The 17,222-nt window shown below is 39.9% G+C and overlaps 2 protein-coding genes across 9 annotated transcripts in view; one reads left to right on the top strand and one right to left on the bottom strand.

The window, feature by feature from the left end:
• LOC119511523 (zinc finger protein 271) overlaps positions 1-17,222 on the top strand; it is a 309,072-nt gene that overhangs the window by 246,945 nt on the left and 44,905 nt on the right. For 5 of the 6 annotated variants that reach the window (XR_005212193.1, XR_005212194.1, XR_005212192.1 and 2 more), the window contains one exon: positions 8,705-8,828. The exons of the other annotated variant lie outside the window; for it this stretch is intronic. The gene's annotated coding sequence lies outside the window, so the exon portion shown is untranslated. The remainder of the gene's footprint in view (positions 1-8,704; positions 8,829-17,222) is intronic. 6 annotated transcript variants of the gene reach the window in all.
• Positions 1-17,222, bottom strand: part of INO80C (INO80 complex subunit C) — a 30,472-nt gene that overhangs the window by 10,843 nt on the left and 2,407 nt on the right. For all 3 annotated transcript variants that reach the window (XR_005212199.1, XR_005212198.1, XM_037806008.1), the window contains exons 2-4: positions 5,438-5,548; positions 3,472-3,583; positions 2,452-2,519 (exon numbers count right to left, since the gene is read on the bottom strand). Coding sequence is in view for 1 of the 3 variants with exons in the window: in XM_037806008.1 (XP_037661936.1) it covers positions 2,452-2,519; positions 3,472-3,583; positions 5,438-5,548 (291 nt within the window). In the remaining 2 variants the exon portion in view is untranslated. The remainder of the gene's footprint in view (positions 1-2,451; positions 2,520-3,471; positions 3,584-5,437; positions 5,549-17,222) is intronic.

Genomic DNA, 17,222 nt, shown 5'->3' with positions numbered 1-17,222 from the left:
TTTCTGTAAATCTAAACCTATTCTAAAAAAAAATTAAGTCTACTTAAAAATGCTAAAGTAAATCCAAAGAAGGCAGAAAAAGATGAAGAAACAAAAAACAAAAGAACAAATGAAAATTGCTAGTTAGGTGGTAGATTTAAATCCAACTATATCAATGATCACTTTATATGTGAATAACCTAAAGGTACCAGTTAAAAGTCTGATTGTTAGAATGAATAAAAAGCAAGACCCAACTATGTGCTTTCCATAAGAAACCCACTTTAAATATAAAGACATAGATAAATTAAAAATAAAAGGATAGAAAAAGATATACAATGCAGGCATAAACCAAAAGAAAGCTGGAGTAGCTATATTAATTCCAGACCAAAGCAGACTTCAGGACAATGAATATTATCAAGGATAAAGAAGGATATTACATAACGACAAAGGAGCCAGTTCTCTAAAAAGACATAACAATCCTGACAACAGAGCTTTCAAATACATGAGGCAAAAACTGATAGATATGAAAGGAAGGAGACTAATCTATTTTAACTGAAGACTTCAGTACTCCTCTCAGTAATTAATAGAACAAGTAGGCAGAAAATCAGTAAGGATTTAGAGAGCCTGTACAAACACCAAAAAACAACTTGACCTAATTGATATTTATAAGATACTGCACTCAGTAAGAGCAGAATACACATTATTCTCAAGTACAGATGGCTCATTCACTAAGCGAGACCATATGTGAGGCCTGAGTTAGTTTTCTATTGCTGCTGTAACAAATTGCCACAAACTTAGCAGCTTAAACAGCAGAAATTTATTAGCTCAGAGACCCAACGTGGGTCTCAATAGGCTAAACTCAAGGGGTCGGCAGGGCTTCATTCCTTTCTGGATGCTCAAGGGAAAAACCTGCCTCCTGTCCTTTTCCAGTTTCTAGGGCTACCCAGATTCCTTGACTCGTGACTCCCTTCCTCCATCTTCAAAGCCAGCAACACGGCACCTCTCTGTGCCTTTCTTCTGCTATCACATCTTCCTCATCCACCTTTAAGGACACTTGTGATGACACTGGGCACACCTGGGTAATCCAGGACACACTCTCTCTTTTAAAATAAATTGATTGACAATTTTAATTTCACCAACAACCCCCCTGTCCCACATCAGCTACACTCATCCCCTACCCAAAGCACACGTTCCAGGAGGCAGGATGGCCTGGGATTTTACCACAGGAAACACCGTATGTGACACACACATCAGGTGAAGAGATGCCGTAAAGTAGCCTGCAAGAGAAAGCCTTCTAGACTCTAACACTTTGCTGAAGTCCCCTGAGGGAAACTTTAGAGGGAACACATGCCCTGAATCGAGGCAGAAGAACCTACTACACACTCACCCACCCCACCATTTTATATAGGGTTTTTAGGGAGTAGTCTCCCTATCGTTTTTTTAGTATTATTATATTTAAATGTTCTGTGTTCAAAAGTTTGTGACACAATCCAAGGAGTATGTGCTCTCTGAAGGAAAAATCAAAACATATGACTAACTCAGACAGTATAACTAACATATTTTTAAAAATATAAAAACTCAAAAACTTTCCAACATAAAATTTATATAATTCATCTGGTCAGTTTGCTACAGAAGTTGGAGTCACACATTTTCACAAAAATGTAAAAGCGTTTGAATGATGTGCATACAAGTTTAAAAAGCGAAGTGCTCATTATAATTACGAGCAAAAGCCCATCTTCTAAATTTACTAGAGATGAAAAAAGATTAAGAAGATGAGCTGAAATCATGTTTCCAGGTTCCATACTACATCTACAGTCTGCAAATCAAGAAATAAGGATCTCTGAGGTTCAGCGACTTGCCTAGTGCCCACTCTTCCAGCTACGCTGGTGGTTTTCAAACTATTCCCTGGAGGCGCTTCAGGGGTCCCTGGGGTGGAGGGAGGGGGAAAAGGACAGAGGACCAGACCCACACAGCAGCCCAAGTGGGTGGGCAGGCTCCAGGCCTTTTTATCTATTTGGAATTTGTAAAAGATTTCATATGAAAAGGGGTTCTAATGCTTAAAAATAAGTTCAAAAATCATTACCTTTACCCTACTGCTTGTTTAGAAGAGTTTAAATGGTTTTGCAAAAAGTACAATCATCATCTAAAATGTTGGACACTTTTTCAAACTTGAGCAGTAAAAAAAGTTGCAGTAAAAAAAAGTTGCTTCTTCCATGTTGTACTGCACAGTTAACAGGCGGAAGAAAAGGAGTGAACCTCAGGCCTCCTGCTCTCTGGAGCTGACTTCTCTCCCTCTAGGCTAACTTTATAAAATAAAAACATCGAAGCCCCCTCAAAGCACACCGCCCATTCAAAGTGCACGGGCTCCGGGCAGGACAACCACAGTCAATATTCAACACTATCTAAGCAGACATTGCTACGTCTTCCTTTCAATTGACTATTATAAGATAACAGAGGTGGAATTACACTCACAAGAAGACCTGAAACATCAGAATATTTCTTGGCTGGTTTAAACGATGGAGGAGCATCAATACTGAAGTCTGTAAAAAGAAAAAAAAAATAACTGACTTCAAAACATTCAAATCCTTTATTCCCTTTTTTCTAAAGTGTTATTTAATACTACTATCGAAATTTCTACATTGTGATTAAGTACTCACAGCCTCCTCCAGGGACTAACCAAAGCTAGGGAGGTGCCTCAACACTAAGCAGTGTGTCATTGTGTGGCCCCATATCTAGCCCTGCCCTGTCCCCAGAGACCCTCCACGCCAGCAGAACCATCGGAAAGCCCATCTACCCACCAGCCCTTTCACATCTCAGGCTACCCGGGGAAATGGTGATGAGATGCCACACAGCCCGCTAATGGGACCTGAACATAGGACCCCTACAAGTCCACACCCAGACAACTGACTCACTCACTTGTCACCCGCTTGAGTCATCCCATGAAAGACGTGAGTGGGACAGGAGGTGGAGGGAACCTTGAACCTGAACTTCCAGGTGAAGGTGGACAGAACATTTAACAGTGTTTTACAGAGCTCTAGCCACACTGCAACATAAAGCGTTTGCCCCGAAAAATACTGGCTCCTAGAGTGCAGAACAGCTGACCTTTCAGGTGGCTGCTAAAACCCTCCTAAATCTGGCATTATATTTGGGCTACCCTGTTCTTGGAAACAAATTTAAAGAGGAGACTTCTGAATAAGAAGTTCGTCTAATAGAAACACCAATATTATCATATCAGGCCCTATTTTTCCAGAGTGAAATGCTAACAATGACAAAAAAACCACACATCCATGACAACACAAAGAGGTTCAGCTCAGATACAGTTATAAGGAAACAGACACATAAAATCCCCAGACTGATGCCACCATAAAATTCTCAAGGTAAAAATAGTTTTCCTACCATAATGCAAACACAGTGGAACAATGTGGGCTTGTTATATAAAACAAGTTCCTAGTCTGAACATTGCAAACACATGGAAGGTTCCAAACAGCTTACAGTTAGGATCATTCAGTTGCCACGGCAATGTCCTTTCAGAAGCGAGAATCTGCTTCAGGTTCTTCCAGGTTCTGTTCTTCTTGCCAGCTACAGCGCCACCATGGCCAGAGTGCTCAAATTAAAAGCATGGGTTAGGAAAACAAAAATCAGTGGAGACTGCCAATTGAGAATTTGACAATTATGCTTAATCATAATTCTGTCAGCAATCATTTGTACCCCTAAGACTTCTTTTTTACACTTCAGTCTTAATTATAAAAAGCAAAGCTCTAGACTGTCAAATCCTTGAGTTGGTGATGGAGTGAGTAGAAATAAAAGGCAACTTTTTCACAGGCACATAACAAATCAAATCTTTTGTTGGATCTAACTTTGTGGAATTCACTCATGAATTTCCCATCACTAAAATAAATTTACTACAAAGTTAGGTTTAAACTTATCACCACATATCTAAACTCCCCCATGGGAGCAAGTTCTCTCCTTGTAAATTACTGGTGATCCTGGAAAAGCCAACTAAGCCTCTATGGTGGCATGGCAAGCCTTCTGGTACCTTTTTTTTTCTTTTTTGTCTCATGAAGGTGACAAAATAATGTGAAAAATGCCAAAATCTGTTGTAGGTCCTAGTAATTCGTGTGTTTCAAAACCTATAATGAAAAATAACCTTTTAATGGTATAATCTGAATTGCTGTAATGTATTATATTCTTCAAGAATGAACAGAAGAGACCCTATTTCTATTTTATAAGCACAATAGCTTAGATTTACTTAAACCAATGAGGAGCACTCATTCTTTAATTATTTCAAGTCTCATCTAAAATGTATATAATACCAATGAGAAGGGAAAGGGAATGTCATATGGAAATGGCTCACTCTCAAAATGGTATCCTTTAACAAATTCCATGACAGGCAACAAAATCCTTGGGAACTGACACACTGGGGGATCAATGGGAAGGGCCCTTCTTCTCCTGCCCCCTCTCCTCCCTGCTGCAGTGGCCTCTCCCACCATTCCTCCCCAAACCTGGGGTGGGTCCCTAAATGCACATATTATTTGGGGAAAACACAGCCACCTCTTCCCACCAAGCTCCCCAAAACTGCTAAGAGCAGGATTCCTGGGCTTCTGCTGTCCATCATATGGATGATACTACAATCAGATGCTGGAGCAAACAAGATAGTTCTGAACCTTTATTAAACATACGCTTTTAAAAATAATTGAATCATTCACCAGCACAAGCCATCCACTCTGTACGGGGAACGACAGAGACGAGAAAGACGTCCCCTTCCAGAGGGAAGTCTAATACATCATTTAGTGCGTATATTTCCTTTTTCCAACTTGCTCCCTTGAAGATTTTTATTAAATCAACCATTTTCCCCGTTGCTACTCTCCTATCTCTCCCACTTTTCTAGATAAAGTATAAGTGTGTTTGTTTTGAAATCTCTAGCTCACCCACACTTAGAAAAATATTTCATGACATAGTCACTGACAATCTGTTTCAAAGGAATAAAACAATCAGAATCTTGATATTTTCTTCTATATACATCATTCTTAAAGCTGCTGAAGCTTGCCAAAGTTTGCTAAGATTTTCAAAATTTGAGTCATCCTGATTAAACATGAGCATGAAGAGGCCTGGTGCTCTTGGTAAAAGCCTGTGGAAACCATTACAAACCCTGTGACTGAAGCCAAGGTTACATTTGGTCCCGATACAAGAAGCATCAGAGGGTGCAAGAAACAAACCACAGCAGGAATACAGTACCAGGGCAAGCCTCTGAGATCCACCAGAAGCTGTGCAGCCAATGGACAGGCAGCAGTGAACTCCGAGTGTTCCATGGCCCAGGGGATGTGTCCAAGATCAGCCCACGGGGCAGAAGGTTGGGGCAGAGGAGGCCCCAGGGCCACCTTGGCTCGGGCCCAGCAAGATCAGAAGCTAAGGTGCCCTTGTTTGGTTTTTTAATTTCTAAAATAACTTAGATGCTTACCACAAAGTTGGGATCCTTAAAAGGCAAGGGTTTGGCAGCTCTTTCTACACGTCCTGTGCTAAAATCTGAGGACACCGTTTTATTCTCATTCATGGCTTCCATGCTGATACCCTTGAAACATAATAGGAGGAGCTTGAGGTCAGTTTCTTTTAGTTGAGTTCCCTGACTCTGCTCTCAACAAGACAGAAGATGACACCACAGGGACATGCAGGGGAGGAGGGCTCAACCAGAGTCCCAGCAGGTGCTGGGCACCAGAGACGAGAACACTAGACTAGTGCAGCACCTGCTGTGCCAAAGCTATGAGAGAGAGAGCCAGGAACCATGGCCACCATGTTGCCCGGCTCCCCTGGGGGCTAAGCACAGGGATAGGCATCTTGCCCAAGCTGGTTCATTTAATTCTTTACAGAACAGAAAGCTAGGGCTCACGGGGACAGATTCAAGGCAACATGATCGATCTTTGGTTTCAAACCCAGGTCATGTCAATTCCCAACCCCCAACTGTCTCCATGATACCACACAGCCCCTACTCCTGATCTTGTCAAACTGTGTCCTGACATATTAAGATGAAAAAGGTTCAGCCCTTTTAAGGGTCTAGTGGGCCAGAGAACTGAGGCTGGAACCAATATCCTTAAGCCGCAGGGCAGGATGTGGCACTCTGAGGAAGGAAAATAGAGGAGGCTGGATTGCCATGGGTCAGCAGCCAGAGAGAGTCCTGAACAAGCTGATTAATAGGCTTTAAGACAAAAAAAACAAAAAAACAAAACAAAACAAAAAAACACAAAACACACACACACACACACACAAAACAAAACAAGGTCTTGTAAGCTAACAATCACACAGAAAAAATAAGCCAAAGTAAGAAATCACTCCTGATTTGTAATACAATTTCCAATCTTCCGAGACTGCAATAAACTTTTTAAAAAATGGCGATATAAATTACATACAGGGAAAGACACTGGTCTTAAATGTAGGTTTCATGAGTTCTGGCAAATGTTTGCACTTGCATAACCTACTTCCTTATCAACAGAGAGATCTATGCCCCCTAGTCAATAACCTCCACTCCACGGGCAGCCAATGTTCTGATTTCTTCCACATTACTTTTGCCTTTTCTAGAAATTCATATAAATGAAATCTGACAGCATGTATTCTTGTGTCTGGCTTCTTTAGCTCAGCATAATGTCACATGTATCAGTAGTTTGTTTCTTTGTATTGCTAAGTGGTTTTTCCATTATGTGGATGTGCCACAATGTGTTAATTAATTTTCCTACTGGTGAACGTTTGGGTTGTGTCCAGTCTTCAGCTATTATAAATAAAGCTGTGTGAACATTCTGTACAAGCCTCTGTGCAGATGTGTGTTTTCATTTCTCTTGGGTAAATGCCTAGGAGTGGAATGACTGGGCAATAGGGTAAGTGTATGTTTAACTTTATCAGAAATGCCAGATCATTTTCCCAAGTGGTTGCACCCACTCCCATCAGTAGTGTATCAGAGTTTCAGTGGTTCTACATCCTCATCAACATTTGCTGTTGTCAGGCTTTTTCAATTTTACCATTCTAGTGGTTGTGCAGTATATATCATTGTGGGTTTCATTCACATTTTCCTAATGACTAATGATGAGTGGAATACAGTCATTTAAAAAGAAGAGGGCAACTCTATGCATGCTAAAATGGAAAGCTCTCTGAAATATACTGAGTGCAAAAAAAATGTGTAAAACATCTACCATATAAATTAAAAATGTAAATTATATATAGATAATGCACAGAAAAGCTTTAGAAATCTATCTATTCAAGACACTGGTGGAAGAAAGGATAAGAAGAGACACTTTCCTGCTTAGTCTTTTGTATAGTTTAAATTTTGTGCCATATGCATCCATTACTTATTCAAAAGAAGGGGAAAAAGTCAAGATTCTCAGTTACTCTCATGTGGTTACTTGCAATGACATTATGTGAGTAACTGAAACAACAGGCTTCTCGGCTCTCAACTAGAATTTTAACAATTTATCCTGCAAAACTGGTTCCCTCGGGAGGGACGATAAAGACTGGGAGTGTGTAACTTAGTGAAATTTAAGAGTGGTCAGTGATGGTGACTAAATATACAAATGTAAAAATGTTTTTACATGTGGGAGAACAAATGAATGTTAACCTTGCAAGGTTTTGAAAAAGGGATGGTATTGGGGGAAAAACATAATCAATGCAACTGGAGTCTGGGGTTAACAGTACCATTGTAATATGATCCTATTAAATGTAACAAAGGCAATATACCAAAGCTAAATGTCTGTGAGGGTGGGGGGTAAAGGAAGGGTACCAAATTCTTGGTAGTGGTGTTGTTGTCTGACCTTATTGCTGTATTTTATTTTATTTTTACTTTCTCTTTTATCATTTTTATTATTCTTTTGTTTCAATTCTTTTTTGAGTAATGAATATGTGTAAGTGCTAATAGTGGTGATGAATGCACAACTAAATGATGATACTGTAAACAATTGATTATACATTGTGGATGACTGTATGATATTTGAATATATCCCCATAAAATTGCAGGGAAAAAAATAAAGAGGGATACAAGTGCTGGAGAGAGAGAGAGAAAGAAAAAACTGGTTCCCTCAAGTTGATAAGAAGCTCAATTTACTAATATAGTGAACTTGGTGGTGGAAAAAAAAAATACAACTATTTCCCCAACGTACCCCACCCCCCTGCAATGGGGTCCAAGCAACGGGAAGGAAAGTGGGGCAGATGGGGAACCTTCCCTCTGCTGCAGTGGATCTCTGAATGGTCTCCCCTCAAACACCTTCCCAGACCTCTTCTCTGGGGTCTCTCCAACATGGGCCTGGCTCCAGGCAAGAAACCCCTGCAGTGAGCGCCTTCTCCTCTCCTCACACTCATCCTCTCCCCCATCCCACCGTGTTTTCTACTTTTCTCCCCTCCACGGCCCAGCTTGGATGTCAACTCTCCAAGTACTACCAGGTCCCTTTTCTCATCCTTTCCCCCATCCCTAACCACATGCCCTCCCACAGTCCTCTCAGCTTCAGCCAAGCTGATGCTTGTTTCTATTAAAGACAGGGTGAGAGGGAGAGACCTTCAGCCAAAGGAGGGTCAAGTGTGTGAGGCTTGGGTGCAATAAAATAAAATAAAAAATGATGTAGTTTCCATATGACTAAGCCGCTGTTAACACCAAGAGACTTTACCATATTAACTGTCCCACCCCAAAACATGAGCGCCCTAAGGAGAGGAAAGGAGGTGACACCTAGCATTCAGAGCTGTCCTCTCTTTGCAGCACTAAAAGAGCGCATGTAAGTCGGAGGGAGGAGACCTGCCATCAAAGAAAGCCTGTGCCTGACGCCGAGGCAGGATCGCAAGTCCTGGGGTTGGCCTGGAGGGGCCCAACCATAGAGGCCAAGGTAAATGGCTCCATCTCTCCAGATATAGGCTTGCATGGCTCTCACTCGGGCTCTAAGGGTAACTTGGGCATTCTGTCTGTGGTTACAAAGAAGGGAGAGAAATGTCCTTTGTCTTACAACTGAGAAAGCAAGTGCCTGGTTATAGCTGTCTAATGATAATCTAGATTCAAATAGTTGACCCTAGTCTAACACTGCAGGGTTACTGAAGGTTTACCTAAAACAGTAAGAAGTGTGAGATGCAACCTAAATATCCAATAAAGTCAGTAAAATAAAAGCACTAATTCCTTGGGACATAATGCAGCCATTAAAAAGTCTAATTGAGATGACTATCATCACAAAGAAATGTTCATGAAATAATGCCAAGTGAAAAGCACGGTTCACAATGTTATCCACCAAATGCAATTATGAAAAACTATACCTGCATGGAGAAAATGCAAACTATAATAGTTGTTGGGGAAGGAGACTGGGTGATTTTTTTATGTCTACTTTAAAAATGTAAAAAAAAAAAAAAATAACTTTAATGATAGAAAAAAGTAATTTATAAAACTTAAGATTATCATGATTTTTTTAAAAGTTGGGCTATAGAAAAATTACTTTTTCGAATAAATCAAATCAATCCAGCCTATTCTGACTGCCTGCAATTATAGAAAGTTCCTCATCATCTGCACTCTACATTATCCTTCTAAAGAAGCAACTGCTGAGGCGGGGCAAGATGGCAGACTGGTGAGCTGTATGTTTTAGTTACTCCTCCAGGAAAGTAGGTAGAAAGCCAGGAACTGCGTGGACTGGACACCACAGAGCAATCTGACTTTGGGCATACTTCATACAACACTCATGAAAACGTGGAACTGCTGAGATCAGCAAAATCTGTAAGTTTTTGCGGCCAGGGGACCCGCGCCCCTCCCTGCCAGGCTCAGTCCCGGGGGAGGAGGGGCTGTCAGCTCCGGGAAGGAGAAGGGAGAACTGCAGTGGCAGCCCTTATCGGAAACTCATTCTACTGATTCAAACTCCAACCATAGATAGACTGAGACCAGACACCAGAGAATCTGAGAGCAGCCAGCCCAGCAGAGAGGAGACAGGCATAGAAAAAAAACAACACGAAAAACTCCAAAATAAAAGCGGAGGATTTTTGGAGTTCTGGTGAACATAGAAAGGGGAAGGGCCCTGAGGCGCATATGCAAATCCTGAAGAAAAGCTGATCTCTCTGCCCTGTGGACCTTTCCTTAATGGCCCTGGTTGCTTTGTCTCTTAGCATTTCAATAACCCATTAAATCTCTGAGGAGGGCCCGTTTTTTTTTTGTTTCGTTTTTTTTTTTTTTTTTTTTTTTTTAATCCTTTTTTCTTTTTCTAAAACAATTACTCTAAGAAGCCCAATACAGAAAGCTTCAAAGACTTGCTATTTGGGCAGGTCAAGTCAAGAGCAGAACTAGGAGAGCTCTGAGACAAAACGCAATAATCCAGTGGCTGAGAACATTCACTAAACACCACAACTTCCCAAGAAAAGGGAGGTGTCCGCTCACAGCCATCATCCTGGTGGACAGGAAACACTCCTGCCCATCGCCAGCCCCATAGCCCAGAACTTCCCCAGACAACCCAGTGTGACGGAAGTGCTTCAAATAACAGGCACACACCACAAAACTGGGCATGGACATTAGCCTTCCCTGCAACCTCAGCTGATTGTCCCAGAGTTGGGAAGGTAGAGCAGTGTGAATTAACAAAGCCCCATTCAGCCATCATTTCAGCAGACTGGGAGCCTCCCTACACAGCCCAGCAGCCCAGAACTGCCCTGGGGGGACGGCACTCACCTGTGCCATAGCACAGTCATCCCTCAACAGAGGACCCAGGGTGCACAGCCTGGAAGAGGGGCCCACTTGCAAGTCTCAGGAGCCATACTCCAATACCAAGGACTTGTGGGTCAGTGGCAGAGACAAACTGTGGCAGGACTGAACTGAAGGATTAGACTATTGCAGCAGCTTTAAAACTCTAGGATCACCAGGGAGATTTGATTGTTAGAGCCACCCCCAGCTCCCTGACTGCCCAGAAACACGCCCCATATACAGGGCAGGCAACACCAACTACACACGCAAGCTTGGTACACCAATTGGACCCCACAAGACTCACTCCCCCACTCACCAAAAAGGCTAAGCAGGGGAGAACTGGCTTGTGGAGAACAGGTGGCTTGTGGACGCCACCTGCTGGGTAGTTAGAGAAAGTGTACTCCACGAAGCTGTAGATCTGATAAATTAGAGATAAGGGCTTCAATTGGTCTACAAATCCTAAAAGAACCCTATCAAGTTCAGCAAATGCCACGAGGCCAAAAACAACAGAAAATTATAAAGCATATGAAAAAACCAGACGATACGGATAACCCAAGCCCAAGCACCCAAATCAAAAGACCAGAAGAGACACAGCACCTAGAGCAACTACTCAAAGAACTAAAGATGAACAATGAGACTATAGTACGGGAGATAAAGGAAATCAAGAAGACCCTAGACGAGCATAAAGAAGACATTGCAAGACTAAATAAAAAAATGGATGATCTTATGGAAATTAAAGAAACTGTTGACCAAATTAAAAAGATTCTGGACACTCATAGTACAAGACTAGAGGAAGTTGAACAACGAATCAGTGACCTCGAAGATGACAGAATGGAAAATGAAAGCATAAAAGAAAGAATGGGAAAAAAAATTGAAAAAATCGAAATGGACCTCAGGGATATGATAGATAATATGAAACGTCCAAATATAAGACTCTTTGGTGTCCCAGAAGGGGAAGAAAAGGGTAAAGGTCTAGGAAGAGTATTCAAAGAAATTGTTGGGGAAAACTTCCCAAATCTTCTAAACAACATAAATACACAAATCATAAATGCTCAGCGAACTCCAAATAGAATAAATCCAAATAAACCCACTCCGAGACATATACTGATCACACTATCAAACACAGAAGAGAAGGAGCAAGTTCTGAAAGCAGCAAGAGAAAAGCAATTCACCACATAAAATCTAACATCCCTTTTTGATAAAAACACTTCAAAAGGTAGGAATTGAAGGAAACTTCCTCAACATGATAAAGAGCATATATGAAAAACCCACAGCCAGCATAGTACTCAATGGTGAGAGACTGAAAGCCTTCTCTCTAAGATCAGGAACAAGACAAGGATGCCCGCTATCACCACTGTTATTCAACATTGTGCTGGAAGTGCTAGCCAGGGCAATCCGGCAAGACAAAGAAATAAAAGGCATCCAAATTGGAAAAGAAGAAGTAAAACTGTCATTGTTTGCAGATGATATGATCTTATATCTAGAAAACCCTGAGAAATCGACGATACAGCTACTAGAGCTAATAAACAAATTTAGCAAAGTAGCGGGATACAAGGTTAATGCACATAAGTCAGTAATGTTTGTATATGCTAGAAATGAACAAACTGAAGAGACACTCAAGAAAAAGATACCATTTTCAATAGCAACTAAAAAAATCAAGTACCTAGGAATAAACTTAACCAAAGATGTAAAAGACCTATACAAAGAAAACTACATAACTCTACTAAAAGAAATAGAAGGGGACCTTAAAAGATGGAAAAATATTCCATGTTCATGGATAGGAAGACTAAATGTCATTAAGATGTCAATTCTACCCAAACTCATCTACAGATTCAATGCAATCCCAATCAAAATTCCAACAACCTACTTTGCAGACTTGGAAAAGCTAGTCATCAAATTTATTTGGAAAGGGAAGATGCCTCGAATTGCTAAAGACACTCTAAAAAAGAAAAACGAAGTGGGAGGACTTACACTCCCTGACTTTGAAGCTTATTATAAAGCCACAGTTGCCAAAACAGCATGGTACTGGCACAAAGATAGACATATAGATCAATGGAATCGAATTGAGAATTCGGAGACAGACCCTCAGATCTATGGCCAACTGATCTTTGATAAGGCCCCCAAAGTCACTGAACTGAGTCATAATGGTCTTTTCAACAAATGGGGCTGGGAGAGTTGGATATCCATATCCAAAAGAATGAAAGAGGACCCCTACCTCACCCCCTACACAAAAATTAACTCAAAATGGACCAAAGATCTCAATATAAAAGAAAGTACCATAAAACTCCTAGAAGATAATGTAGGAAAACATCTTCAAGACCTTGTATTAGGCGGCCACTTCCTAGACTTTACACCCAAAGCACAAGCAACAAACGAGAAAATAGATAAATGGGAACTCCTCAAGCTTAGAAGTTTCTGCACCTCAAAGGAATTTCTCAAAAAGGTAAAGAGGCAGCCAACTCAATGGGAAAAAATTTTTGGAAACCATGTATCTGACAAAAGACTGATATCTTGCATATATAAAGAAATCCTACAACTCAATGACAATAGTACAGTCGGCCCAATTATAAAATGGGCAAAAGATATGAAAAGACAGTTCTCTGAAGAGGAAATACAAATGGCCAAGAAACACATGAAAAAATGTTCAGCTTCACTAGCTATTAGAGAGATGCAAATTAAGACCACAATGAGATACCATCTAACACCGGTTAGAATGGCTGCCATTAAACAAACAGGAAACTACAAATGCTGGAGGGGATGTGGAGAAATTGGAACTCTTATTCACTGTTGGTGGGACTGTATAATGGTTCAGCCACTCTGGAAGTCAGTCTGGCAGTTCCTTAGAAAACTAGATATAGAGTTACCATTCGATCCAGCGATTGCACTTCTCGGTATATACCCGGAAGATCGGAAAGCAGTGACACAAACAGATATCTGCACGCCAATGTTCATAGCAGCATTATTCACAATTGCCAAAAGATGGAAACAACCCAAATGTCCTTCAACAGATGAGTGGATAAATAAAATGTGGTATATACACACGATGGAATACTACGCGGCAGTAAGAAGGAACGATCTCGTGAAACATATGACAACATGGATGAACCTTGAGGACATAATGCTAAGCGAAATAAGCCAGGCACAAAAACAGAAATATTATATGCTACCACTAATGTGAACTTTCAAAAATGTAAAACAAATGGCTTATAATGTAGAATGTAGGGGAACTAGCAATAGAGAGCAATTAAGGAAGGGGGAACAATAATCCAAGAAGAACAGATAAGCTATTTAACGTTCTGGGGATGCCCAGGAATGACTATGGTCTGTTAATTTCTAATGGATATAGTAGGAGCAAGTTCACAGAAATGTTGCTATATTAGGTAACTTTCTTGGGGTAAAGTAGGAACATGTTGGAAGTTAAGCAGTTATCTTAGGTTAGTTGTCTTTTTCTTACTCCCTTGTTATGGTCTCTTTGAAATGTTCTTTTATTGTATGTTTGTTTTCTTTTTAACTTTTTTTTCATACAGTTGATTTAAAAAAGAAGGGAAAGTTAAAAAAAAAAAAACAAAAAAAAAAAACAAGGGTAAAAAAAAGATGTAGTGCCCACTTGAGGAGCTTGTGGAGAATGCAGGGGTATTCGCCTACCCCACCTCCATGGTTGCTAACATGACCACAGACATAGGGGACTGGTGGTTTGATGGGTTGGGCCCTCTACCACAGGTTTTACCCTTGGGAAGACGGTTGCTGCAAAGGAGAGGCTAGGCCTCCCTATGGTTGTGCCTAAGAGCCTCCTCCCGAATGCCTCTTTGTTGCTCAGATGTGGCCCTGTCTCTCTAGCTAAGCCAACTTGAAAGGTGAAATCACTGCCCTCCCCCCTACGTGGGATCAGACACCCAGGGGAGTGAATCTCCCTGGCAACGTGGAATATGACTCCCGGAGAGGAATGTAGACCTGGCATCGTGGGACGGAGAACATCTTCTTGACCAAAAGGGGGATGTGAAAGGAAATGAAATAAGCTTCAGTGGCAGAGAGAATCCAAAAGGAGCCGAGAGGTCACTCTGGTGGGCACTCTTACGCACACTTTATACAACCCTTTTTAGGTTCTAAAGAATTGGGGTAGCTGGTGGTGGATACCTGAAACTATCAAACTACAACCCAGAACCCATGAATCTTGAAGACAGTTGTATAAAAATGTAGCTTATGAGGGGTGACAAGGGGATTGGGAAAGCCATAAGGACCACACTCCACTTTGTCTAGTTTATGGATGGATGAGTAGAAAAATAGGGGAAGGAAACAAACAGACAAAGGTACCCAGTATTCTTTTTTACTTCAATTGCTCTTTTTCACTCTAATTATTATTCTTGTTATTCTTGTGTGTGTGCTAATGAAGGTGTCAGGGATTGATTTGGGTGATGAATGTACAACTATGTAATGGTACTGTGAACAATCGAAAGTACGATTTGTTTTGTATGACTGCGTGGTATATGAATATATCTCAATAAAATGAAGATTAAAAAAAAAAAAAAAAAAAGATATAATGCTGAACAAAATAAGCCAGGCACAAAAAGAGAGATATTGTATGTTACCACTAATGTGAAGTCTGTGAAAAATGTACAATGTTTTATACTGTAGAATGTAGGGGACCTAGAGATACCAATTAGTGGAGGGGGAATGATAATCTAATAAGAACAGATAAACTATGGAGGGTAATCTCAAGGTTATGGGAATGCTCAGGAATGATTATGGTTTGTAAACTTTCTTGGATATAGTAACATCATGTTGGAAGCAACAGAGTTATTTTAGGTTTTTTTTCCTCTTATTCCATTGTTTTCTTAGGGGTTGTTAATTTTCTTGGGGTATGGTAGGAACATGTTGGAAGCAATGTAGTTATTTTAGATTATTTGTTTTTCTTACTCCTCTGTTTGGACATGGTTTATTAATTTTCTTGGGGTATGGTAGGAACATATTGGAAGCAAAGTAGTTATTTTAGGTTATTTGTTTTCCTTAATCCATTGCTTTGTTTGAAATGTTGTGGGGTTTTTTTGGTTGTTGTTTGCCTGTTTGTTTTTAATTTTTTGATAAACAAAGTTAAAAAATTGAAAAAAAATCAGTAGAAAAATGGGAGTAAAAACTAAATGACAAATAGGGTGGGATGGGGGGATGGTTTGGGTATTCTCTTTTCACTTTTATTTTTTATTCTTATTCTGATTCTTTCTGATGTAAGGAAAATGTTCAGAAATAGATTGTGGTGATGAACGCATAACTGTATGATCATACTGTGAACAGTTGATTGTATACAATGGATGACTGTATGGTTTATGAATATATTTCAATAAAACTGAATTAAAAGAAAAAAAAAAAAAGAAGCAACTGCTGCCTCTCAAATTGGTTAGAAGTTTTGTTAACTGTCAACTATCACAGATCAGTCTATTAAGTAACTCTCTGTCTATAAGCTAATTATGGGTTTCTCAGTAAATTTTATCCACTTAAGTAGGCATTTGAAAAGCCTAAAATGATTATTACTCATCTAGGAAAATTATCCAAAAAAGCATTTCTCAGCACTGTGGATTTGGTTATATCAGACATCTAATTACATCTTCCAATGCAAATGGTGATAGAGTGTATCCAGAGAGGCAGTTAAGAAGAAGAAAAGAAAAAAGAATGTGGTCTCTGGACATCTGTCTGGGTTCAAATCCTCACTCCACTAATTATAAGCTGTGTGACCTTGGGAAAGTTACTTAACCTCTCTATGCAACAGTGCCTGGCACACAGTAACTGCTCAATAAATATCAATTATTTTTCATTATCTCTTTCATTTTACCAGTGTATCTGTTCCCCAACTGTCCAAGTTAATACTAATCATTTTCAAAGTGACACAACCAGAATGAATGGGAAATGACACTTTGTAGGTTATCATATTATTGATCAATAACTACATCAGTATCAGTGAAAATATAAATCTAAACACAAAATTGTAATCCTAAAGAAGAGAGCTTGTACATCTTGACAAACTTAAACACCTAACAATAATTTCTGCTGAATTAAAAATCTATCTTGATGGAATGATAAAACATAAAATTGTTTTAGTACTATTAAACTATTCAATTCTTTTCCCTAGGACTAATGTAAAGGAGGCTTCTACAAATGCTTTCTTCAGAATACTTTAGTTTAAAAACATTCCCTTCAATTCCTGAGGACTTTGAACATAATGCTCTTTAAATTTCATTTATGCAGTCAATTTTACTTTAGAAACAGCATGCACATTTCTGGGAAATAACCCTCCCCTGAAGAATCCACGATATGAAGTTATTTTCAATAATTTCAAAGTGCATTGTACTGTCCTCTATAAATGTCCTTTGTAAATTTTTAAATCCCATTAAAGTTGAACACACTCTGCCTTATTTGTAAGAAACAAAATAGCTAAAACTATTGAAATAGAGAAATTTAGATACTGAAATATCTGTAAAATCACTTCTAACTCAAGAAATACTGTTATTTAGACAAAAACACTCCCCACTGATGAAATGCAGGGGAATCTGAGTTAATCTTACAGATGCCCAACTCCAAGGAGGGCCTC

Source organism: Choloepus didactylus, chromosome 16 (genome assembly GCF_015220235.1).
Source record: "Choloepus didactylus isolate mChoDid1 chromosome 16, mChoDid1.pri, whole genome shotgun sequence".
In the NCBI taxonomy this organism is placed as follows: Eukaryota; Metazoa; Chordata; class Mammalia; order Pilosa; family Megalonychidae; genus Choloepus; species Choloepus didactylus.
This window is presented reverse-complemented; position numbering and strand designations above follow the sequence as displayed.